General features: G+C 48.6%; 2 protein-coding genes across 10 annotated transcripts in view; both read left to right on the forward strand.

Annotated features, from left to right (window-relative positions):
- The first annotated feature begins 4,680 nt into the window (after window positions 1-4,680).
- Window positions 4,681-11,924, forward strand: LOC143828198 (ribonuclease T2-like). 3 transcript variants are annotated; one of them, XM_077318465.1, is made up of 10 exons: window positions 4,681-4,797; window positions 5,327-5,420; window positions 5,499-5,556; window positions 6,727-6,794; window positions 7,403-7,460; window positions 7,934-7,998; window positions 9,625-9,738; window positions 10,677-10,725; window positions 11,341-11,415; window positions 11,693-11,924. In XM_077318465.1, exons 1-10 carry the CDS (start codon window positions 4,788-4,790, stop codon window positions 11,855-11,857), a joined length of 756 nt encoding a protein of 251 aa, XP_077174580.1. In that variant the 5' UTR covers window positions 4,681-4,787; the 3' UTR covers window positions 11,858-11,924. The 3 variants fall into 3 exon arrangements, with proteins under 3 accessions (XP_077174580.1, XP_077174581.1, XP_077174579.1); XM_077318466.1 differs by lacking the exon at window positions 4,681-4,797 and adding an exon at window positions 4,867-4,925; XM_077318464.1 differs by lacking the exon at window positions 4,681-4,797 and adding an exon at window positions 4,925-5,044.
- A 1,007-nt stretch (window positions 11,925-12,931) lies between these two features.
- The window catches only part of LOC143828263 (adenosine deaminase domain-containing protein 2-like), a 28,128-nt gene continuing 22,897 nt past the window's right edge, over window positions 12,932-18,162 (forward strand). The window contains exons 1-3 of one of the 7 annotated variants that reach the window (XM_077318547.1): window positions 12,933-13,107; window positions 14,481-14,621; window positions 16,654-16,836. In XM_077318547.1, the coding sequence (XP_077174662.1) occupies window positions 16,659-16,836 (178 nt within the window). In that variant the 5' untranslated portion in view covers window positions 12,933-13,107; window positions 14,481-14,621; window positions 16,654-16,658. Of the gene's footprint in view, window positions 13,108-14,035; window positions 14,113-14,222; window positions 14,300-14,480; window positions 14,643-16,653; window positions 16,837-18,162 lie in introns of those variants that run through there. The other 6 variants (XM_077318545.1, XM_077318548.1, XM_077318546.1 and 3 more) reach the window with 6 other exon arrangements.

Genomic DNA, 18,162 nt, shown 5'->3' on the forward strand with positions numbered 1-18,162 from the left:
GTTTTCTTTTAAAACCCATCTCTGTTCCTCATGTAATAGTTTATGGAGAAATTACGACTCCCACAGCAGTAATACCTAAGGCAGAAATAGCTGATTGCTTGATACATTCTTCTCTTTCTTTCCAAATTAAAAAGCCCACCCCTCCTCACTTTCTAATGTATTTATATACCTCATTTATAGCCAGCCATTCTACTCAACCCAAAGTAGCTTCCACCATTCTCCTCTCCTATATTAATAATAATTATTATTATCAGATTTCTAAACCACCCTTCCAAGACTGGCTTAGGCCGGTGTACATGCACAATTTATAAATATGGCAATAAAGCAATAAAACATGAAGAATGACATTCCAAATTTAAAACCTATTAAAATCAACGGAGTCAATTAACAGGATCGGTAGTTGTCTTACTACTCAGAAGTCTCTCACTGCTGGCTGTTGTTAATCCTGACTACAACCCTGTAGTGTAGGACTGGCCAAAGGTCACCAGGCAGGCTTCCACAGCAGAGATGGGGATTAAAAGCCAGAGCTACTCTGAGCTAGTATGCTGTGCTGGGTCTTCACGTCTGAACCCTGTGAGGCTGGGAATGGGTCCGTGGCAGAGGTGAGGATTTGAACTCAGGGCTCCCACATACTAGTCTAGCACTCTAACCACTATACCAGCGGTCCGCCACCTTTTTTCAGTTGCGGACCACTACCAATAGGTGGGGGGGAAGGCGACCCGGGGCCTCGTGCATGCGCGGCAGCCCCCACGCAAACGTGCATGTGCGGACCTGCTGCATATGCGTGTTTGCGCATGTCGGGGCTGCAAACGCCCATGTGCAGCAGTTTCGTGCATTCATGCATGCATATTTGCACTGTCACCGGGAGTGCAAGTGCGCATGCGCGACAGGCCCGTACATGCATGCATGCGCGAAACTGCCACGTGTGTGCATCTGGGGCCCCCGGGCACAAACCTGCATGCGCAGCAGGTCTGCGCATGCGCGTTTGCGCCGCCACCATGCCGGCAGCCGCGCTTCCCTCTCCCCCCCCCCCTGCAGAAAGAAGGTTGCCGGGCCGCAAGCTAATTGGCTGCATCGACAGCCAATTTGCTCGCAGTCTGGCAAGCTTCTGGCTGCAGGGGGGGCGCGGAGAGGGAGCCACAGCCCGGTGGTTGGGGACCACTGCACTATACCATTCTGGCGCTTGATATTAGCAATCAGCTAAATAAAAATGTCTTGCAGGACTTTCTGGCCAGTGCCACACACACACACACACATATTTTATACTATTTTAATTATCAATGATTCTTTTATGTACTTTGTAATGTGATTACTGGTGTAGTACCGTAATAATAATAATAAGTATAGCATTAGCACACATGCACACACATGCACACACACCTTTCCTCGTGTTAGGTCTACTGAAAATTCAAAATTCACTATATTGCCTATGCTTCTTTTTGGGTGGTTCCAGTATACGGCAGAGGAGGGGAAAAGCTCTCTTTGTCCACTGTTTTCCACCAGGCATAATTTTTGAGACCTCCCTCATGTCACCTTGCCCCGGAGGAACGGACCAGAACCAATGGGATGAAATTAATTCCAAAGGAAATTCCATCTAAACATCCGGAAGAAGTTCCTGATAGAGTGGTTTCTCAGTGGAACAGGCTTCCTCGGGAGGTGTTGGGTTCTCCATCTTTGGAAATTTCTAAACAGAGGCTGGAGAGCCATCTGACGGAGAGGCTGATTCTGGGAAGGCTCAAGGGGGTGGCAGGTGACAGTGGATGAGCGAGAGGGTTGTGAGTGTCCTGCATAGTGCAGGGGGTTGGACTAGATGACCCAAGAGGTCCCTTCCAACTCTATGATTCTATGATCTCATTTCTAATCTGAAAAGCCTCAGTCTCTTCAGCCTTTCCTCCTAGGTAGGCAGGTACATAAGAATCATTGTCGTCCTGGTTCTGGCTCTGAGGACCCCCCAGCCCCTCATGCCCCCCCCCCACAACTCGGCGCTCTCAGGGGGGTCGAAGAACACCTCTTACCAAAGATGCTGAGGCCCATGGTGAAGCAGCAGAGGAAAATGGACCAGCAGGCCGTTGTCCTCCTAGGGAGATGCAGGGAGCTTTGAGTCAGCCATCTGCAGCAAGGCTAAACCCTCAACATCTTATCTTTCTTAGACAAGATATAAAAACATATTGGGATCCACCTAAATGTATTATATTGCATTGCAACATAAAAGCTGAACAAAAACAAGTTTTTAAAAGCAGCATCTGGACTATAAATGTATAAGGGGGTGGATCTTGAGCAGAAATACCTTCCACCTTCTCATTCTACATCAGAGATTCTCCCTCTGTACTCCTATACATGACCTGTTTGTTAAAAGTTGCAGTGAGTAGGCAGACGGGGTGGAAATTTGTAATACTGAATCTTTAGTCAGGATGAAGCCAGCAATGTAGATCTGAAGCTGGTTTGTTATGAAGTTAGAAATCCAAAATGTCAGATATAAATGCAGGCCTTGTATTTTACAGATGGCGTTTCAAAAATTATAACAAAGGGAATGTTGGGGGAAAGACTCTCTGTTCTATATACTGTGACTTATAATTATTTTTGTTTTGCATAATTGTATACTGCAATCCTTTCCTTTCCTTTAACCCTTTTACAGCTCTGCTTAAAAATATATTATTAACAAAAAGACTAAGCCCTGAACACCAAGTTCCCCTAGAGAGTTGGAGGGTTTTATTAATATATTTATCTTTGTCCTCACCTTGCTCCAAAGAGCTGTCTGCTCCCCGGCTTACAGATTACATGTGGTGCCAAAAAGCCAAAGGAACCCGTCTCCAAGGATGACCATCCTGGCTTGCAATTTTCAGAGCAGACCCTTGTTCAACACCTGCCTGTAGGCGAAAGGACCAGGTGCAGACTACAAAGGGTTGCCACCTTCCCGGTGGAGGCTGGAAATCTGAAACGACAATGGAACTTAATTGCTTGCTTCCCTGCTTATTTAAAACAGTTCCACTTCTCCTTTGGAAGGTGAACTGCATGACCTTGCATCCCCCACCCCAAGGTCCCTCAAGCCCACCCTCCCAAGCTCCACCCTAAAATCTCCAGATGTTTCTGTCCTTGGAGTTGGCAACCTGAACACAATGGTTTTGACAGTGTCCAGAAAGTGAAGGAGATGTTTAGTTTAGATTAACTGATGGGCAACAGTTGCTTTCAGAGGGGAGCTGTGCTGTTTTGCAGGAGAACAGCTAGATTCTAATCCCACAGGGCCTTGTCAGAGACCCAAAAGGTTTTTGGGATATGGACTTCCAAGTGTCAAAACTCCCCTTGTCAGATACCTGAAGTGTTGACTCTCAAAAGCATACCCCCCCTCCTAAAATCTTGTGAGCCTCAGGTACCACTGGTTCTGAATTATAGTTACATGATTGAATTTAAACACGAGAACGCAAATGACATCTCTCTGCAATTCCTGATGGGAATTATGTCGTGCAGTGACGATTCTTGGCCACGGAGCAACTTTAAAAAAGAGGGCAGTGAACCATCCTGGCCCTGTCTTGCTTGTTACGTGCACAATGACCCTGCAAGGTAGAGGCTGAGAGACAACATCAGGGGGGTTCATGGAAAGCTGGATGCTGCATGTATCCAGTGGTAGCTGTGTCATCAGGGCTACAATCCCCAAGAAATCCTGGGATGGCTGATGGACAGCCCCCCCCCTCTAGTTCAGGGGTAGTCAAACTGCGGCCCTCCAGATGTCCATGGACTACAATTCCCATGAGCCCCTGCCAGCATTCGCTGGCAGGGGCTCATGGGAATTGTAGTCCATGGACATCTGGAGGGCCGCAGTTTGACTACCCCTTCCGTACAGAGCTGTGGCTTCTGGGCTTCCCCGACTGGGAAGTATTTCCACTTTGCAGAAAGCTTAAGAGAAGGACCACCAAAGAGAGAAAAGGGGGTGGCGTAACTGGATTGTTGTAACCAGGCTGTTAAACAAGTAGGAACTGAGAAGGTGTGTCCTCAAGAGACTGAGGTCAGGCCCTCTGAGAAGAGGATGCCCATCGTCTTCAACAGCTGCAGATGTTTCCAGCTGTTTGATAGTGATCTCCTTAGAATGGGACCCCCAACGCAGTGCCCACCAAGCGGTTTTAGAAAGCGGGCCGTGCTGGGTAGGGCTTTTCTCCAGCAAGGCTTAGGAGATCGGCATGGGGGTCTCATTGGTACTTCCCAACCCAGAGCTGGCAACCTTGTGAGAGATCTATCCATTTGTTCCTTTATTGAATCAACAAATCAATTGATTAAAAATGATATATTTTTTTAATTTTCAAAAAGATGTCTAAGGTTGCCATGCACCACCTATAGGGTGCAATGCCACAGAGTCCCCCCTCCAAAGCATCCCTTTTCTCCAGGGGAACTATCTGGAGAGGAGCTGTCATTCCAGGAGCTGTCACCCCCAAGACCCACTTGGAGGCTGGCCTCCCTAAATTAGATGGTGGAGCCCTCCCTGGAGCAAGCAAATGGCCAGTTTTTCCTGGGGAATCGATCTCTGTCACCCAAAAATCAATTAAAATAGCAGATGTCCAGCCATCCCCTGGAGGCTGGCAACCCTAGCTTGGTGGCCCTGGAACATCTGCATGGGCCTGCCTTGGTAGAGATAAAAACAATCGCTCTCTGGGGGATCTGAGAGCCCGGGGGCGGCGGAGGGCGTCACAGCTGGGCGAGGCCGGCTGCGTCTCTTTGTGCAGCGGAAGGAAAGCGGTTCCGCTCCTTGTTTTAACCCCAGTCGTCCTCGATCTCTTCTTCTGCACCAGTGGCCCCACATGATGACAGGTACTTCTTTTATTTATGCCTTGAGGATTTCTAAGCCATCGTTCCGCCCACTAGGGTCTCCGTCCCACCCATTCAGGTCTCCAAAACCCGGTCGACACGCGTGAGAACGCAGGTGGGGGAGCAATGAGGTACGGAGAGGGAGAACTTGGTCCCTCTCTCTCGGTATACTCGACCACCGATGCAATGGAGAGGCTGAAGATAAGGCCCCGCACAGACAGATCTTGGAATCTAAGGAAGGGCAGACTTGGTTAGTCCTCTTATGGGAGGCCCCCAAGGGAGGCACTTTGCAGAGGCAGGCAAGGGATGTCTCTGGCCCTGACCTGGAAGGCCTAGGCCAGCCTGACCTCATCAGATATCAGAAGCTAAGCAGACCAGCCTAGGTTAGTACTTGGAGGGGAGACCCCAGGGTGGCTACACAGACAGGCACTTGAGCCAAGATGATATAATAGTTGGGAAGGTTTGTAAGGATCAGGGGCTCCTTCCAGTAGGTTGGTCTCAAACCATACAGGGCTTGGTGCCTCCCTCACAGGTGTGGGAGCGAAGCGTCTTTTGAGCGTCGCGGCCTTCTTGGTGGTGGTCAGACCCGAGGAGTTGTGGCGGCCAGTAGAAGGGGAGTTAACCAGGTGAGCAGGGTCTGGGGAAAGGCCGAGGAGGACAAAGCTCAAGAGGAGATTTACACGCCTGCTGTTTCTGCCACCTAGGTCCTGTCCTTGGCGTTGCCTGGAGTTCGTGCAGATGTGGCCCGGCTCCTTCTGCGTGGTGAGTCAGGGGCTGGAGCCTGCCGAGGGCGGGGTTTGGAAAAGGGAGGGTCTTCCCTGGGGTATAGGGCCGGAGAGCTCACCTTCTAAGCGGCCCTTTTCTCCAGGGGAACTGATCTCTGTAGTCTGGAGAGCAGCTGTAAGATGAGCTGGATCTCCAGGTCCCACCTGCAGGATGACACCCATCCTGTAAAGGCAGGGTGAAGCTTGGGGTCTGAGGAAAAGGTTCGAATGGCAGATTTCTGCATCAGGTGTGGAACAGCCCTGAGTCTCAGCTTGTCACTGGACATCACAAACACAAAACATTGAAAATAGCACCCAAATTGGTTTAGGAGTGAGTTTCGCAAAGATTCAGAAGCAGGTACCGCTTTTTCACAGTCTGAGAGCCACTGGGTTACGTAGGAAGGAGAACTGCTCAGCTGAAAGAAATGTTAGTCTTCAAGGCGCTGTTGGATTGGTGTTTTATTTTGTGGTCATGCTAACTTGGCGATTGTGTTCCATTTTCCCAGAGTCTTGGAGGTTGGCCACTTTGGGCCAGTGGACGTAGCTTGTGGCGCTCCAGACGTTTAGCTATTATACTGTCAGGAGCAGGGGTAGTCAAACTGCGGCCCTCCAGATGTCCACGGACTACAATTCCCACGAGCCCCTGCCAGCGAATGCTGGCAGGGGCTCGTGGGAATTGTAGTCCGTGGACATCTGGAGGGCCGCAGTTTGACTACCCCTGGTCAAGAGATTCCTTTATAAAGTTGAAGTCGGTCCTTAAATATGAAAACCACTGACCCTTGAAAAAGCTGTAAGGCAAAACGTGTCGGGAAATTATAAGGAATAAAGAATTACTGAAGAGAGAAGACTCTATAGAAGTCCATTTTGGATGTTTTATTGCCACATGGGTTTCCCAGGGCATCTATATTTCTCTATATTTGGTTCTTCACTCGGCCCCACCCCTCCCAGCTGATTATTTTTAGTTCTAGATTCAGGCCACTTACAACGCTGTTTACATGGGTCATCTGGACACCCCCTACCCACGCTGAGCTGGAGGGGGGATTGCCCCTGGGGGGGGGGGTTGGTAAAGGAACGAGGGAGAAGATTTGGGGAGAATCTGGGAATGGGCTAAGAATTTGTGTGGCAATACCACTGGAAGCTAACTCCGGATTCTGCTTTCTCCTTGGAGGCCCTGGGGAGGACGTTGGAATGTCTCATCCCGAAGAATGCAAATGCTTGGACCATCCACGGACTGTGGTAAGGAAATCCCGACCACAGTTTGGGAAATCCCCCGGTGCAGAAAGTGGAGTCTTGAAAAGGGGAGGGGGCTCAGCAGGGATTCGGCTTCACAGAGCCCGTTCTCCAAAGTGGCCATTCCTCCAGGGGATGGAAACAGCTGTCATTCCAGGAATGCTCCAGGGCTCACCTGGAGGTTGACAACCTTAATGAACTGGGAAGAATACCTGTAGCGAAAATCCGAGCCAGTTTCAGGGATGAAAATCATGAACATTTCTTGCTGGAGGGTCAGAAGCAGAATTTGGGGAGCAGCCCTTCCTTCCTTACAGAGGCTCTACACAACAGTCCTGTGAGGTAGGCTGGCTGGAGAGCTTCCGACTTGCAAAACATCTCCAAGCCAGATTTCATGGCAGGGTAGGGTTTCAGAGTTTGGGTTTCCCAGATCCTAGTCCAACACGTCAACCACTAGGACACCCTAGCCCTGTAGGAAGGGGGTCAATCTTATTTCACTGTTGCCATGGTTCCCAGTGAAGGGAACCCTTGGAAATGTAGTTCTGCAGATCATTCTATACCATTGAATCGGCTGTCCGGAAACCCTCTCTTTCCTTCTCTGCCCCTGGCCTCCATAGGCCCAGCAACGTCCTCCAGTGTTGTCCCTATTGGCATCTCTTCCCTTCTGACCTGGTGGTAAGTAGACCCATTACGTGCACATTCAGAGACCTTGGATCTTTCCCCATCTATTTGTGGCATAGCCACCATTTTCGCATTGTCAGCCTCAGCAGTGTCCACTGGCATCGTTTCTGGTGCTTTTGAATGTGGGTGGGATCATGTGGGTCTTTTGCCCAGCAAGGATTTTAACTGGCTACTGGGGATTTGATTGGCAGTTCAGATTTGTAGAGGTATTGCTTTGGGGCAGCTGCCAAAGCTGCTATCTTGTGACTGAAGCTCCTGCCCCATCCCTGGGTGCAACGGGCTTTCAGCCTAGCACAATATATATAGCGGAGATTTTATCCATGTTTTACATTTTGCACAGGATTATAACAAATATTTGTATTTTAAACACAAACTTTCCCTGCAGCTCAACGATTAGGTTCCTAACTTATCTAGACAGGTTGGGTTTTGGTTTCCCTTTGTGTTTTTTCCCGTCATTTTTCCTGCAGGACTTGATGCCTGAGCTCACCCAGCACTGGCCCACCTTCACCAACTGGAGCAATTTCAAGTTCTGGTAAATCCCTGGCAGTGGAAACAAGGGAAGAGGGGAAGGGATAGAGGGGGAAGGATGTCCAATGGGGTCGTGGCTTTATTACGATTCCGCCAAAGCATTTATATCTGGGGCATGGGTTTTTAATCCCTCCTGATTAAACCAGGACCTATGTCTCAACACGAATACACACGCGCATTTCCCCATGAAGATATGTTGAGGTGGGTAGATGTGTTGGGTCTGAGGCAGCAGAACAAAGTTTGAGTTCAGGGGCACAGGGGTAGTCAAACTGCGGCCCTCCAGATGTCCATGGACTACAATTCCCAGAAGCCCCTGCCAGCATTTGCTGGCAGGGGCTTCTGGGAATTATAGTCCATGGACATCTGGAGGGCCGCAGTTTGACAACCCCTGTCAAGACCAATGAAGTTTTACTCAAAAGTGTAAGCTTTCATGTGTTTGAGCAAAACAGAATTCACCTGCCCGTTTAGGAAGGGTAAATTGAAGGGTAATTGCCAGGAAGGGCCTGTCAAGAGTCAAGATGCCCAAGTAACTGGGCGATTATTGCTGATATTGGATGAAGGCGGTTGATAAGATCTGTGAACGGCAACTTCAAGATCAACAGAGTTCAGTTCTGGATATAAACTTTGTTAAGATATTTCCCCAGGACTTTTAAAGCTTCTCTTGTGTTTTAATTTTTCTTTTTCCTTTTGCAAATGTCATCTCCGGGATAGGTTCCTCAGGATTAAAACCTTAGCTCCCTACTCCGCAGCTGTTATCTTGGGATAAATGCAGTGTGGGGGGGGGGGGGAAATATCAAAATTCATCTTCCAAAACTACCATCAGGCCACTGGTTCTCAACCTTCCTAATGCCACAACCCTTTAATGCCGTTCCTCATGTTGTGGTGACCCCCGGCCATATAATTAGGCAAGGGTTCTTTCACAGAAATTAAACCGAAACTGACCAATGGCGTGAAGAGCCAGGGTTCATGACTCTATAAATTGGCTTTTCTCCCCCAGCGTTTCTCAGTTCAGTTCTGCCTCTTGGCCCAACCTGCCAATCTTTTCTGCTACTCCAGACAGACGAACATTTATCTCGATCTACCCCACAAGGCTGTTGTGTAGATGGCGCCCCTCCCCGGCCAAGCTGCTTGCCCTGACACAACCCCTGTGGTGAAAGGGTCTTTCGACTCCCAAAGAGGTCCCAACCTCCAGGTTAAGAACCACTGCGTTAGGCGTTTCTTCATAGTTGTAGTGTAGCCCTGTTCGTTCTGCCTGCTGTGGTTGAAAAACTTTCCCAGTTCTGACTGGGGGCTCAGCGATATAATTGCACTGTCTGGGCACCAGGTGTTTCTGGAATTGCTTTCCCTCTGTTGCCATGCATGGCATGGCCCATCCGGGAATCCAGGGACTTCTTTACTTGGAATGTCGTCACTGCCCTTATATGGGTAAGAAGCGTGGCCATATGCCCTGGCCCACCTCACAGGGTAGTTGTGAGGGTAAAACAGAGAGGGGAATGAGGTAAGCTGCTTCGGGTCCCTGGCAATAAAGAAAACACGCAAGTCAATTAAGAAAGGTCTGGAGGATCATTGTGAAGGGGGAGGAGGCCCTTGTGTGACCCCTGAGTGTGACGCTGGCTCCTTCCTCTCCAAGGGAGAAAGAATGGCAGAAACACGGGACCTGCTCCGGGTGTGCTGAAACGTTGAACTCCCCCCCAAAGTACTTCAGAGCCAGCCTTTCCCTGCACTCCAAATACAACATCGACAGGTGGGTCAGCAAGCACAGTGGCACATGGATCCTGTTTGGGTTCGGATGGTCACAATGCATCAGTTTCAATTTTGGGAGGGGTCCTCAACCCCCGGTCCGCGGCCCGCAGTGAGAGGGGGGGGAAGAGGCAGGCACGGCAGGCGGCACGCCAGTGACGCAAACGCGCAGCGCTGCCGCGCATGCGCGTTTGAGCCCCCTGGTGGCAAAAACGGGCATGTGCAGCAATTGCGTGTGCACGTTTACGTGCAGCTACGGCGGCCGGGCCGCCGGCTCTCTTCCGCCCTCGGAGGCAGTCCCCGACTACAAGAAGGTTGGGGACCGCTACACTAAAGGACGGGCAGGAAGACTCCAAGGCCGGGGGTCCCACTGGGTGCCTCTCTAGTGCCTGCCAAATGATTTTAGAACAGGGGTGGGCAAACTGTGGCCCTCCAGATGTCCATGGACTGCAATTCCCATGAGCCCCTGCCAGCAAATGCCAGGAGGCTTGGGCTGTTCTTTACCAGCATGTAAACCGCTCTGAGCTTTTTGGAAGGGCGCTATAAAAATGTAATCAGGAATAAATAGATAAATAATACATGGTTCAAAATTCCAGTTTCTCCAGGCTCAGCAAGACTGTACTAGCAGGGGTAGTCAAACTGCGGCCCTCCAGATGTCCATGGACTACAATTCCCAGAAGCCCCTGCCAGCATTTGCTGTAGTCCATGGACATCTAGAGGGCCACAGTTTGACTACCCCTGATCCAGTGATTTGCTTCTAAACAACACGCTCTCTCTTTCCAGCAGCAGACATAACCCCTTGATGTGGAATACAAATATTTTTTATTTTCCCGGATTCCAGTTACAAACTCAGAGTCAGGGACTTATCTCTGGGGCCGAGACCGTTCTTAAAATAAGCCCAAACCTCCCTGATCACCGTCTTTAACCTTCTTTTGTGCGCAGGGCCTTCCAGAGACGGGGCATCCTGCCTTCCTGCAGCTGCAGCTACCAGGTACGCCTTTCGCCCACGTGTTGATCTTCTCTTTTCCTTGTCACTCAAAGCCACTTATAATTAAAGAATCAAATGATATCCTACACTTTATCTACTGCCTGGTCCTTTGAGTTGGTGGGCAAACAAGACGGGGGCTTTTCAGTGGCAGCCCCACAAAACATTACCCCACAAGTTCCGCAGGGAGGTGTAACCTGGTCCTTTTATTTTCAGTCCAAGAGGCGACTGAAAACACTTTTATTTAGGTGTGGATTTGACCTGCCTACATTTTATTATTATTATATTTGTTGGCAGTCCTGATTGAGATTTTTAATCGGGGTCTTCTAGCATAATTGACCATTGCTTTATTTACATTGGAAGCCACTTTGTTCCATAAGGCAGAAATGTGCTAATCAATTTTTTAAATAAACCAATCTATCACTACTAGAAAGCCCTGGGCCGTATGGGAGGGCGGTATAAAAATCAAAGAAAATAAATAAATGAATTAAAAAAAAAAAGAAAGAGCAATGCCTAGCACCCCTTCAGACCAGTTCTCTGGACATCGGGGGCAACAGCAGTAGATCTGTGGGCTCCTTTTTCCAAACCCTGAACTCTGTTTTACCTTCTCGGTTTGTGTAGCTCGACACCTTCAGGGAGGTTTTGCAACCCATCCTGGGAGACCAGTATGAACTGCAGTGCGTGACAGACACCCAGGTAGGTCTGATGTAGGACTGCTAAAGCCAAGCTGGGAAATTTCTGCAGATTTGGGGGGGGGGAGGGAGAGACCTCCTAGGTGGAGCATAATATCCTAGAAGCCACCCTTCAAAGCAGCTATTTTTTTCTAGGGGAATAGATCTATGTCCTCCAGAGACCCGCTGTAATCCTTGATTCCCAGGCCCCACTGGGAGACTGGCAAGCCTAAATTTACCCCCACCCCAGCCAGGTTCTTGCCTTGCAATTCTGTCCTGATGCCGCCTTCTTTTTGCCGCAGGGTCGCCAAATCCTGGTCCAAATCAAGGTGTCAATTTATAGCAACTTCTCCACGGGGTGTCTTCCAGACCCTTCCGACGACTCCCCCTACAAGCCCTGCAGGGCCCAGAGATCGGTTTTCTACTTCCCTCCAAACCAGGCCAACCCACGCGATCCTTGCCCATGATCCGAGCCCCAGGAAAACAGCCTGGGAGACCGAAAAGCTACGAGGATCTGAAATAAAATTCTTTCTAAATGGCCTGGGTGGTGTGTTTCTTTCCATCATATTTCCAGCATCAGCCCTGCTGCTCCGAGGCAGGACAAGGTGGTTCTGTCTCAACAGTGGGCTGGGTGGCTCAGCACGGATCTGGGAGACCCAGGTTCAAATTCTTGACCCTCTCTCTATCTAGCCTTCCTTGATGGGTTGTTGTACGGTTAAAATGGAGACCAGGGCAGCTATGTTCAAAACCTAGAGATCTTTGAAGGAAGGACGGGATAAAAACATAATACATATTGCACACTGGATTTAGTAGAAGTGACTTCTGCACTGAGAAGTGATTAAAACAGGGGTAGTCAAACTGCGGCCCTCCAGATGTCCATGGACTACAATTCCCAGGAGCCCCCTGCCAGCATTCGCTGGCAGGGGGCTCCTGGGAATTGTAGTCCATGGACATCTGGAGGGCCACAGTTTGACTACCCCTGGATTAAAACCATCACCTATGAATTCCCAACAAAATCAGAGTCCAGTAGCACCAACAAAGATTTATTCAAGGCGTGAGCTTTGGAGTGCAAGCTCTCTTCCTCAGACTGTCTTGTTCTATGATTTTTATATCCTAGTGCGTTTTAATGGGGTTTTATTGTGGACAAATTGTTCCCGGCCATGAGCCACTTCTGAGAGTGGCAGGAAATAAATCTAAATAATAACAGTAACTGTTATTTTAAATTTTTATTTACAAACCCTTTGTGATGCTGGCTTTCCAACCCAATCAGGGTCCACAAGGCAGTGAACGTTAAAAACACACTTAAAATTACAATTCGATCAAAACACATCCATTTACAAAAACTAAGGAATGCTGAGAAAAAAACAAACCATAGAGAGGAGCTGGAAGGGGGAAAGCTGCCTACCACCCTCAATCCCATTTCCCGTTTTGCACCCGAGTCGGGAGATCCAGTCCTGCATCCTAACTGCATGTCCTTCTATTGAGATTTCCCAGAAAAAGGGATCGGGATCCTCGTGGAGGGGCGCGTTGCAATTGGACCCCGACTTGCCTGCTCGTGCACGCGTCGCAAAGGACATGATTTAAGCTCCCTCTGGCCTCGAGCGCCCGGGGCAGAGGGAAAAGCCAGCTGATTTCCATCTGGTCGCCTTTGCAGATCACTTGCCGGCTCCGGCTCCCTATTGGCTGGAAGGGGGCGCGAGGAGATCCTCCTGCTAAGGTGGGCCCAGGGCGCGCTCCTTTCTTTCCCTGGGCACGAGAGAGGAGGGTTGCAAACGCGTGGCCAGGGCAATGGGGGAGGCTTTCCTTATGGGGCGGGGAAGAGGGGCTGCGCAATTGCAATTCCAACCCCCCCTCCCTCCCCCGGGTCTTGCATTGAGCTTGCAATTAAAAAAAAAAAAAGTGCAATAATAAAGCACAAGCATGCAGCTGTTTTAAGCCACTTTGGGACCCGGCCCCTCCCCATACACACCCGACCCTTCCCCCAAATTCATCCTATTACCCCGTATAAAGGGGGTGGGGGGGGGGGTTGTGAAAGTCTCTATGAAGCTTTTCAAGGGGGAGTTCTTAAAAGTGGGGAAGGGGAATTGAATGGGGAGATTTCTAAGGGCGAATTTCCAGAGGGGAGGGTGTCAAAGTTTGGGGGCCAGAGGAGGCTACTGGGGGGGGCTTCCTTGGGGAAACCCTAATAGGGGGCTCGTTTGTAGGGTTTTCTGTGGGGACTGCAGTGATTGGTATTTGGGTACCAATTTGGGTAGGGTAGGGTTTTCTGTGGGGACTGCAGTGATTGGTATTTGCTTTAAAGCAGGGGTAGTCAACCTGTGGCCCTCCAGATGTCCATGGACTACAATTCCCAGGAGCCCCTGCCAGCATAGCTGGCAGGGGCTCATGGGAATTGTAGTCCATGGACATCTGGAGGGCCACAGGTTGACTACCCCTGTTTTAAAGGACCTGCCCTCTTTTTGGCTCTTTTAAAAAAATGGATGGAAAGGCCCAATTTCTGGGAAGGTTAAGAATCTCCCCAATGAGTAGCTATCACTACAGCTTCTAAATAGGAGAGGAATTTAAAATATTTGTACTGGGGGTCACTTCTTTGAAATTTATTCATTCATTCAATTCATAGTGTGTGTGTGTGTGGGGGGGGGATGACCTCTTTTTGGCTTTCCCCCAAACCCAAATGTGAAGAAGGGGTTTGGTGGGGTCTGCTGTAGGGAGGGCTGAAAATGTGTGTTTGTGTGTCTTTTTTTTGGGGGGGGGGTGTTAATGGATGTGCTGAGGGGGCTTTGTGGGGTCTTTGGGGTGAGGTTCTGTGGGGAATCTGGAATTGGGCGGGAATCTCTGAGGAGAAACCCAACTGGGCCACGTGGTGCCCTTGGGGTGGGAGGAAGATGTCCATTTGCACAAAATGTGTGGTGAAAATAATCTCTTTCACCCTTGGGATGCCCCAGGGGGGAGCTTTTGAGGGGCTGCCCATATGTGGGGAGGGGTAACCCTGTGGGGCTTTCTGTGGGGCTTTGGGGAGGGGTGACCTTAGGAAGGAACCGTTCTGTGGGAGAATAATGATAATTTCCCTGTTTATGCCCCTGTTAACAGCTTGGAAACCGCTTGAAAGAGAGTTTTAAGACATCGTGAATGAGGAATCCTTCTGAGACAAGAAAACTGCCAAGAGACAGAAAGTTATTTTAAAGGGTGGACTGACGTTTACCAGCGTTGTTACCTGGCGCTTCCACTTAGGTTTCTAAAGCTTTTATTTAGGTTTATTCCACTTTTACTTGACGTTTACCAGCGTTGTTTGTTACCTGGCGCTTCCGCATAGGTTTCTAAAGCTTTTATTTAGGTTTATTATTCCACTTTTAATTGAGTCAGGTTGACAGAAATGCTTAGATAATTTAATTGGGCCTCATTTTTAGATTTTATTCTTTCAAGAAGTGTGCAGGCACGCGGAATTAAACTTTGTTGGTCTTAAAGGTGCCACTGAGCTCAAACTTTGGAAAATTTCTTGGGGTATTTTTGCCAAATTTCTTTGGTTTTGTGTAGACTGGGTTAATAGCAGTGGTGTTGGTTTGCCAAACTTTGGCTCTCCAAAAGTCCTTTGATCAAAATAACCCATGAGCCCCTGCCAGCAGCGGCTCATGGGAATTGTAGTCCATGGACATCTGGAGGGCCACAGGTTGACTAGCCCTGCTTTAAAGGACCTGCCCTCTTTTTTGGCTCTTTTAAAAAAATGGATGGAAAGGCTCAATTTCTGGGGTTGGAAGGTTAAGAATCTCCCCAAGGAGTAGCGATTACTGCAGTTTATAAATAGGAGAGGAATTTAAAACGACATTTGTACTGGGGGTCATTTCTTTGAAATTTATTCACTCATTCAATTCAGCAGGGGCTCATGGGAATTGTAGTCCATTGGCATCTGGAGAGCCATGCTGTGACCAGGTCTATTTATTCATGTTACTTACAGCTTTCTTTTCTCACCAAGACTCAAGGTGGATTACTCAGTGCAAGTCAATATGCGGCGCCTCATAAACAAACTAATTATAACTCCAGACCGTGCTGTACTGCAGGGGATCTCCAGTGTGGTGCCCACCGGCTCCATTATGTCCGCCAACACCTTTCTTGGAGGCTTTTCCCAGCAGGACCCCTGACTGAACAATGGAGATTTTAATGGCTGTACCGATTTTTTAAAAATTACATTGCTTTGGCCAAGACCACAGCAGAGAGATCTTCATGGAGTGGCTGAGCGTAAGCTGCAGCAGCCATTTTGTGGGTGGTCCTGCTTCCTGTGGCAGCCATTTTGTGGCAGCGCATCCTAGAGGATAGGATCGATATATTTGCAAAATAGGGCTAGGGACCAAAAAGGGATAATTTCCCTACATGCCTGAAGGAAGTCCCAGGTTTAAAACGCCCCCAGATAATAGAAACAAATGCATGGGACTTTAAGAGAAGAATGCCTGCTGAGCTATCAGTCACCATTTTGGAGGTTAGCTAGGGATTGTCAATATGGTAAAGATGATGGATTATCTCTCTTTAATTTCATTTTGATGTTGTTTGTTGGCCAAGGTGGGAGTGAGGGCCACTTGTCCCCAAAGCCTTGCGGCAGTTGGGGGGTGGGGGAAGATGTAGCAAAGCCTCTCTGAAAACATATAGGCCTCTCCAAAGATTATCATGAATATCCAACACCCTTTTGAAAGTAGGTTTCATAGCAGCACAACTTTTGTGTATCTTTTGCAATTAGTTTTAAGTTTCAAGGGGTTGATGACTAAAAGGGGCTTATGGGGGGCATGTGTGTTAATAGCAAAATACAACTTTCTTCAGTTGAAGATTTGGGGGGGGGATATAAATTTGTGTTTTTCCTTTCAAATCCTTGCAACTATTTCAATGTATCTTCTTGTTACTACTGTTCCACATACACTGCACCGAGACACAAAGTAAGGGATGGTATATAAACTGAATGAATGAATAAATAAAATAAATAAGCTTTTGAGAATCAAATCTCCCTATTTTAGATGGTAAAGGAGAATTCCACATAAACCACAACCACAGCCTGAGCCTTCTGCAGGATGGGCAGCCTAGACATCATCAAATAATCAAATTTCAAATATATAAATAAAATAAATCACAGGGGGTCTGTGGGCTGGTGGTGTTATGAATAAGAATAAATGCCTGGATGTTGTTTTCTGTAATATTTATTTTAAATACATAGATATGCATGGCGTTGTCCTTTCTCCCCCACAAGTAGCCAGTTTTAATCTTTCCCCATCTGCCTTTCCAGAAAAAATGCCAGGCAAGGAAGAAAAACCAAAGGAGGGCCAACGGCGGCCTCAGTTGGCAGCATCCCTCCAGCAGGGTCAGAGCCCGTCTAATTGGAAGGAAAAGCCACTGCTCTCCATCGCCTCAAAGGAGTCTGTTTCTCACCCAGGATCTTCCAGCCCTCTTGATGTCCCACAAAGAAAGGGTATGTAGGATCCTGGAGAGGCAGTTTATAAATTCTCTACATGAGAGAAATTATATTGGGCCTGGACAAGAATCATACAATTATAGAGTTGGAAGGGACCTTCAGGACCTCTTAGACCAACCCCACTGCAGAATGCAGGGAATTTACACTACCTGCCCACTTACAGTGACCCCAATTCCACGCCCTGATTATCCCCCCCCAATCCCCCAAATTCCTGGCCAGTCTGGCCTGGGAGAAATTGGCCTCCTTATCCCAAAGTGGTGATCGGCATTCCCCTGGGCATGCAAGGAAGGGTCCACCCACTCACAATTTGCCTAAGTTCACAGAATCAGCAATCCTGTCTGATTGCTAGCTAACCTCTGCTTAAAAACTTCCAAAGAAAGAGAACCCACCACCTCCCGAGGAAGCCTGTTCCACTGAGGAACTGCTCAGACTGTCAGGAACTTCTTCCAGAAGTTTAGCTGAAAATTCTTTTGAATTAATTTCAACCCACTGGTTCTGGGGCAACAGAAAACAACTCTTCTCCATCTTCTATATGACAGCCCCTCAAATATTTGTAGATGGTTATCATAACACCTTGTAGTCGCCTCCACCCCAGGCTAAACAGACCAAGCTCCCCCAACCTTTTCTCGTACATCTTGGTCTCTAAACCCCTCACTGCTTTAATTGCTCTCCTGCAGACATGTTCCAGTTTCTCTACATCTTTCTTCAATTGTGGCGCCCCAAACTGAACACAGTGCTCCAAGTGGGGTCTTACCTAGAGAAGAATGAGCCAAACGGTGCAGTGCTGGCCATGACTGAGGATACTCAGATCCTATGGCTAGGCGTGCTGGCAGAGGGCAGAACCAGCAACAGTGGGCTAAAAACGGAGCCATTAATTTTTCATGGCACATTTTTAATGTGCAAAGTGCTTTATCCATCAAGAGACAGGCTGTAGCTTGAGAACTGATGGTTTTGTTAAAATCAATATGGAATTTAGTAGGTTTGCTTGTGAGGCTTTCCCTCGGTGGCCTGTTCTTGTGGACCCTTTTATCAATCATCCTTTTCAGCAGGGGTAGTCAAACTGCGGCCCTCCAGATGTCCATGGACTACAATTCCCATGAGCCCCTGCCAGCGAACATCTGGAGGGCCGCAGTTTGACTACCCCTGCTTTTCAGTCTCTCGTTGCTTTGTTCTCTCTGCTTCTCAGTTGATGTCTTCATCCATGTATCTTGCCTGTGAGCTCCCCAGTCTCCTTTCTGCTAATGGAAGAGGGGGGAACAAGGTTGGAACCTGCTTTGGGCCCAGTGCTGAAATAAATGAGCACACAGCTTGTGCAGCACTACG

The sequence above is a fragment of the Paroedura picta genome, unplaced genomic scaffold (assembly GCF_049243985.1).
Source record: "Paroedura picta isolate Pp20150507F unplaced genomic scaffold, Ppicta_v3.0 Ppicta_v3_sca21, whole genome shotgun sequence".
Lineage (NCBI taxonomy): Eukaryota > Metazoa > Chordata > Lepidosauria > Squamata > Gekkonidae > Paroedura > Paroedura picta.

Bases quoted from the DNA above. Each gene is read 5' to 3' on its own strand.
- LOC143828198 (XM_077318464.1), top strand. From the start codon at position 4,981: ATGGAGAGGCTGAAGATAAGGCCCCGCACAGACAGATCTTGGAATCTA. The intron at 7,461-7,933 runs GTAAGTAGACCC...TTTTTCCTGCAG, and splicing joins TCTTCCCTTCTGACCTGGTG to GACTTGATGCCTGAGCTCAC. The intron at 9,739-10,676 runs GTGGGTCAGCAA...TTTTGTGCGCAG, and splicing joins TCCAAATACAACATCGACAG to GGCCTTCCAGAGACGGGGCA.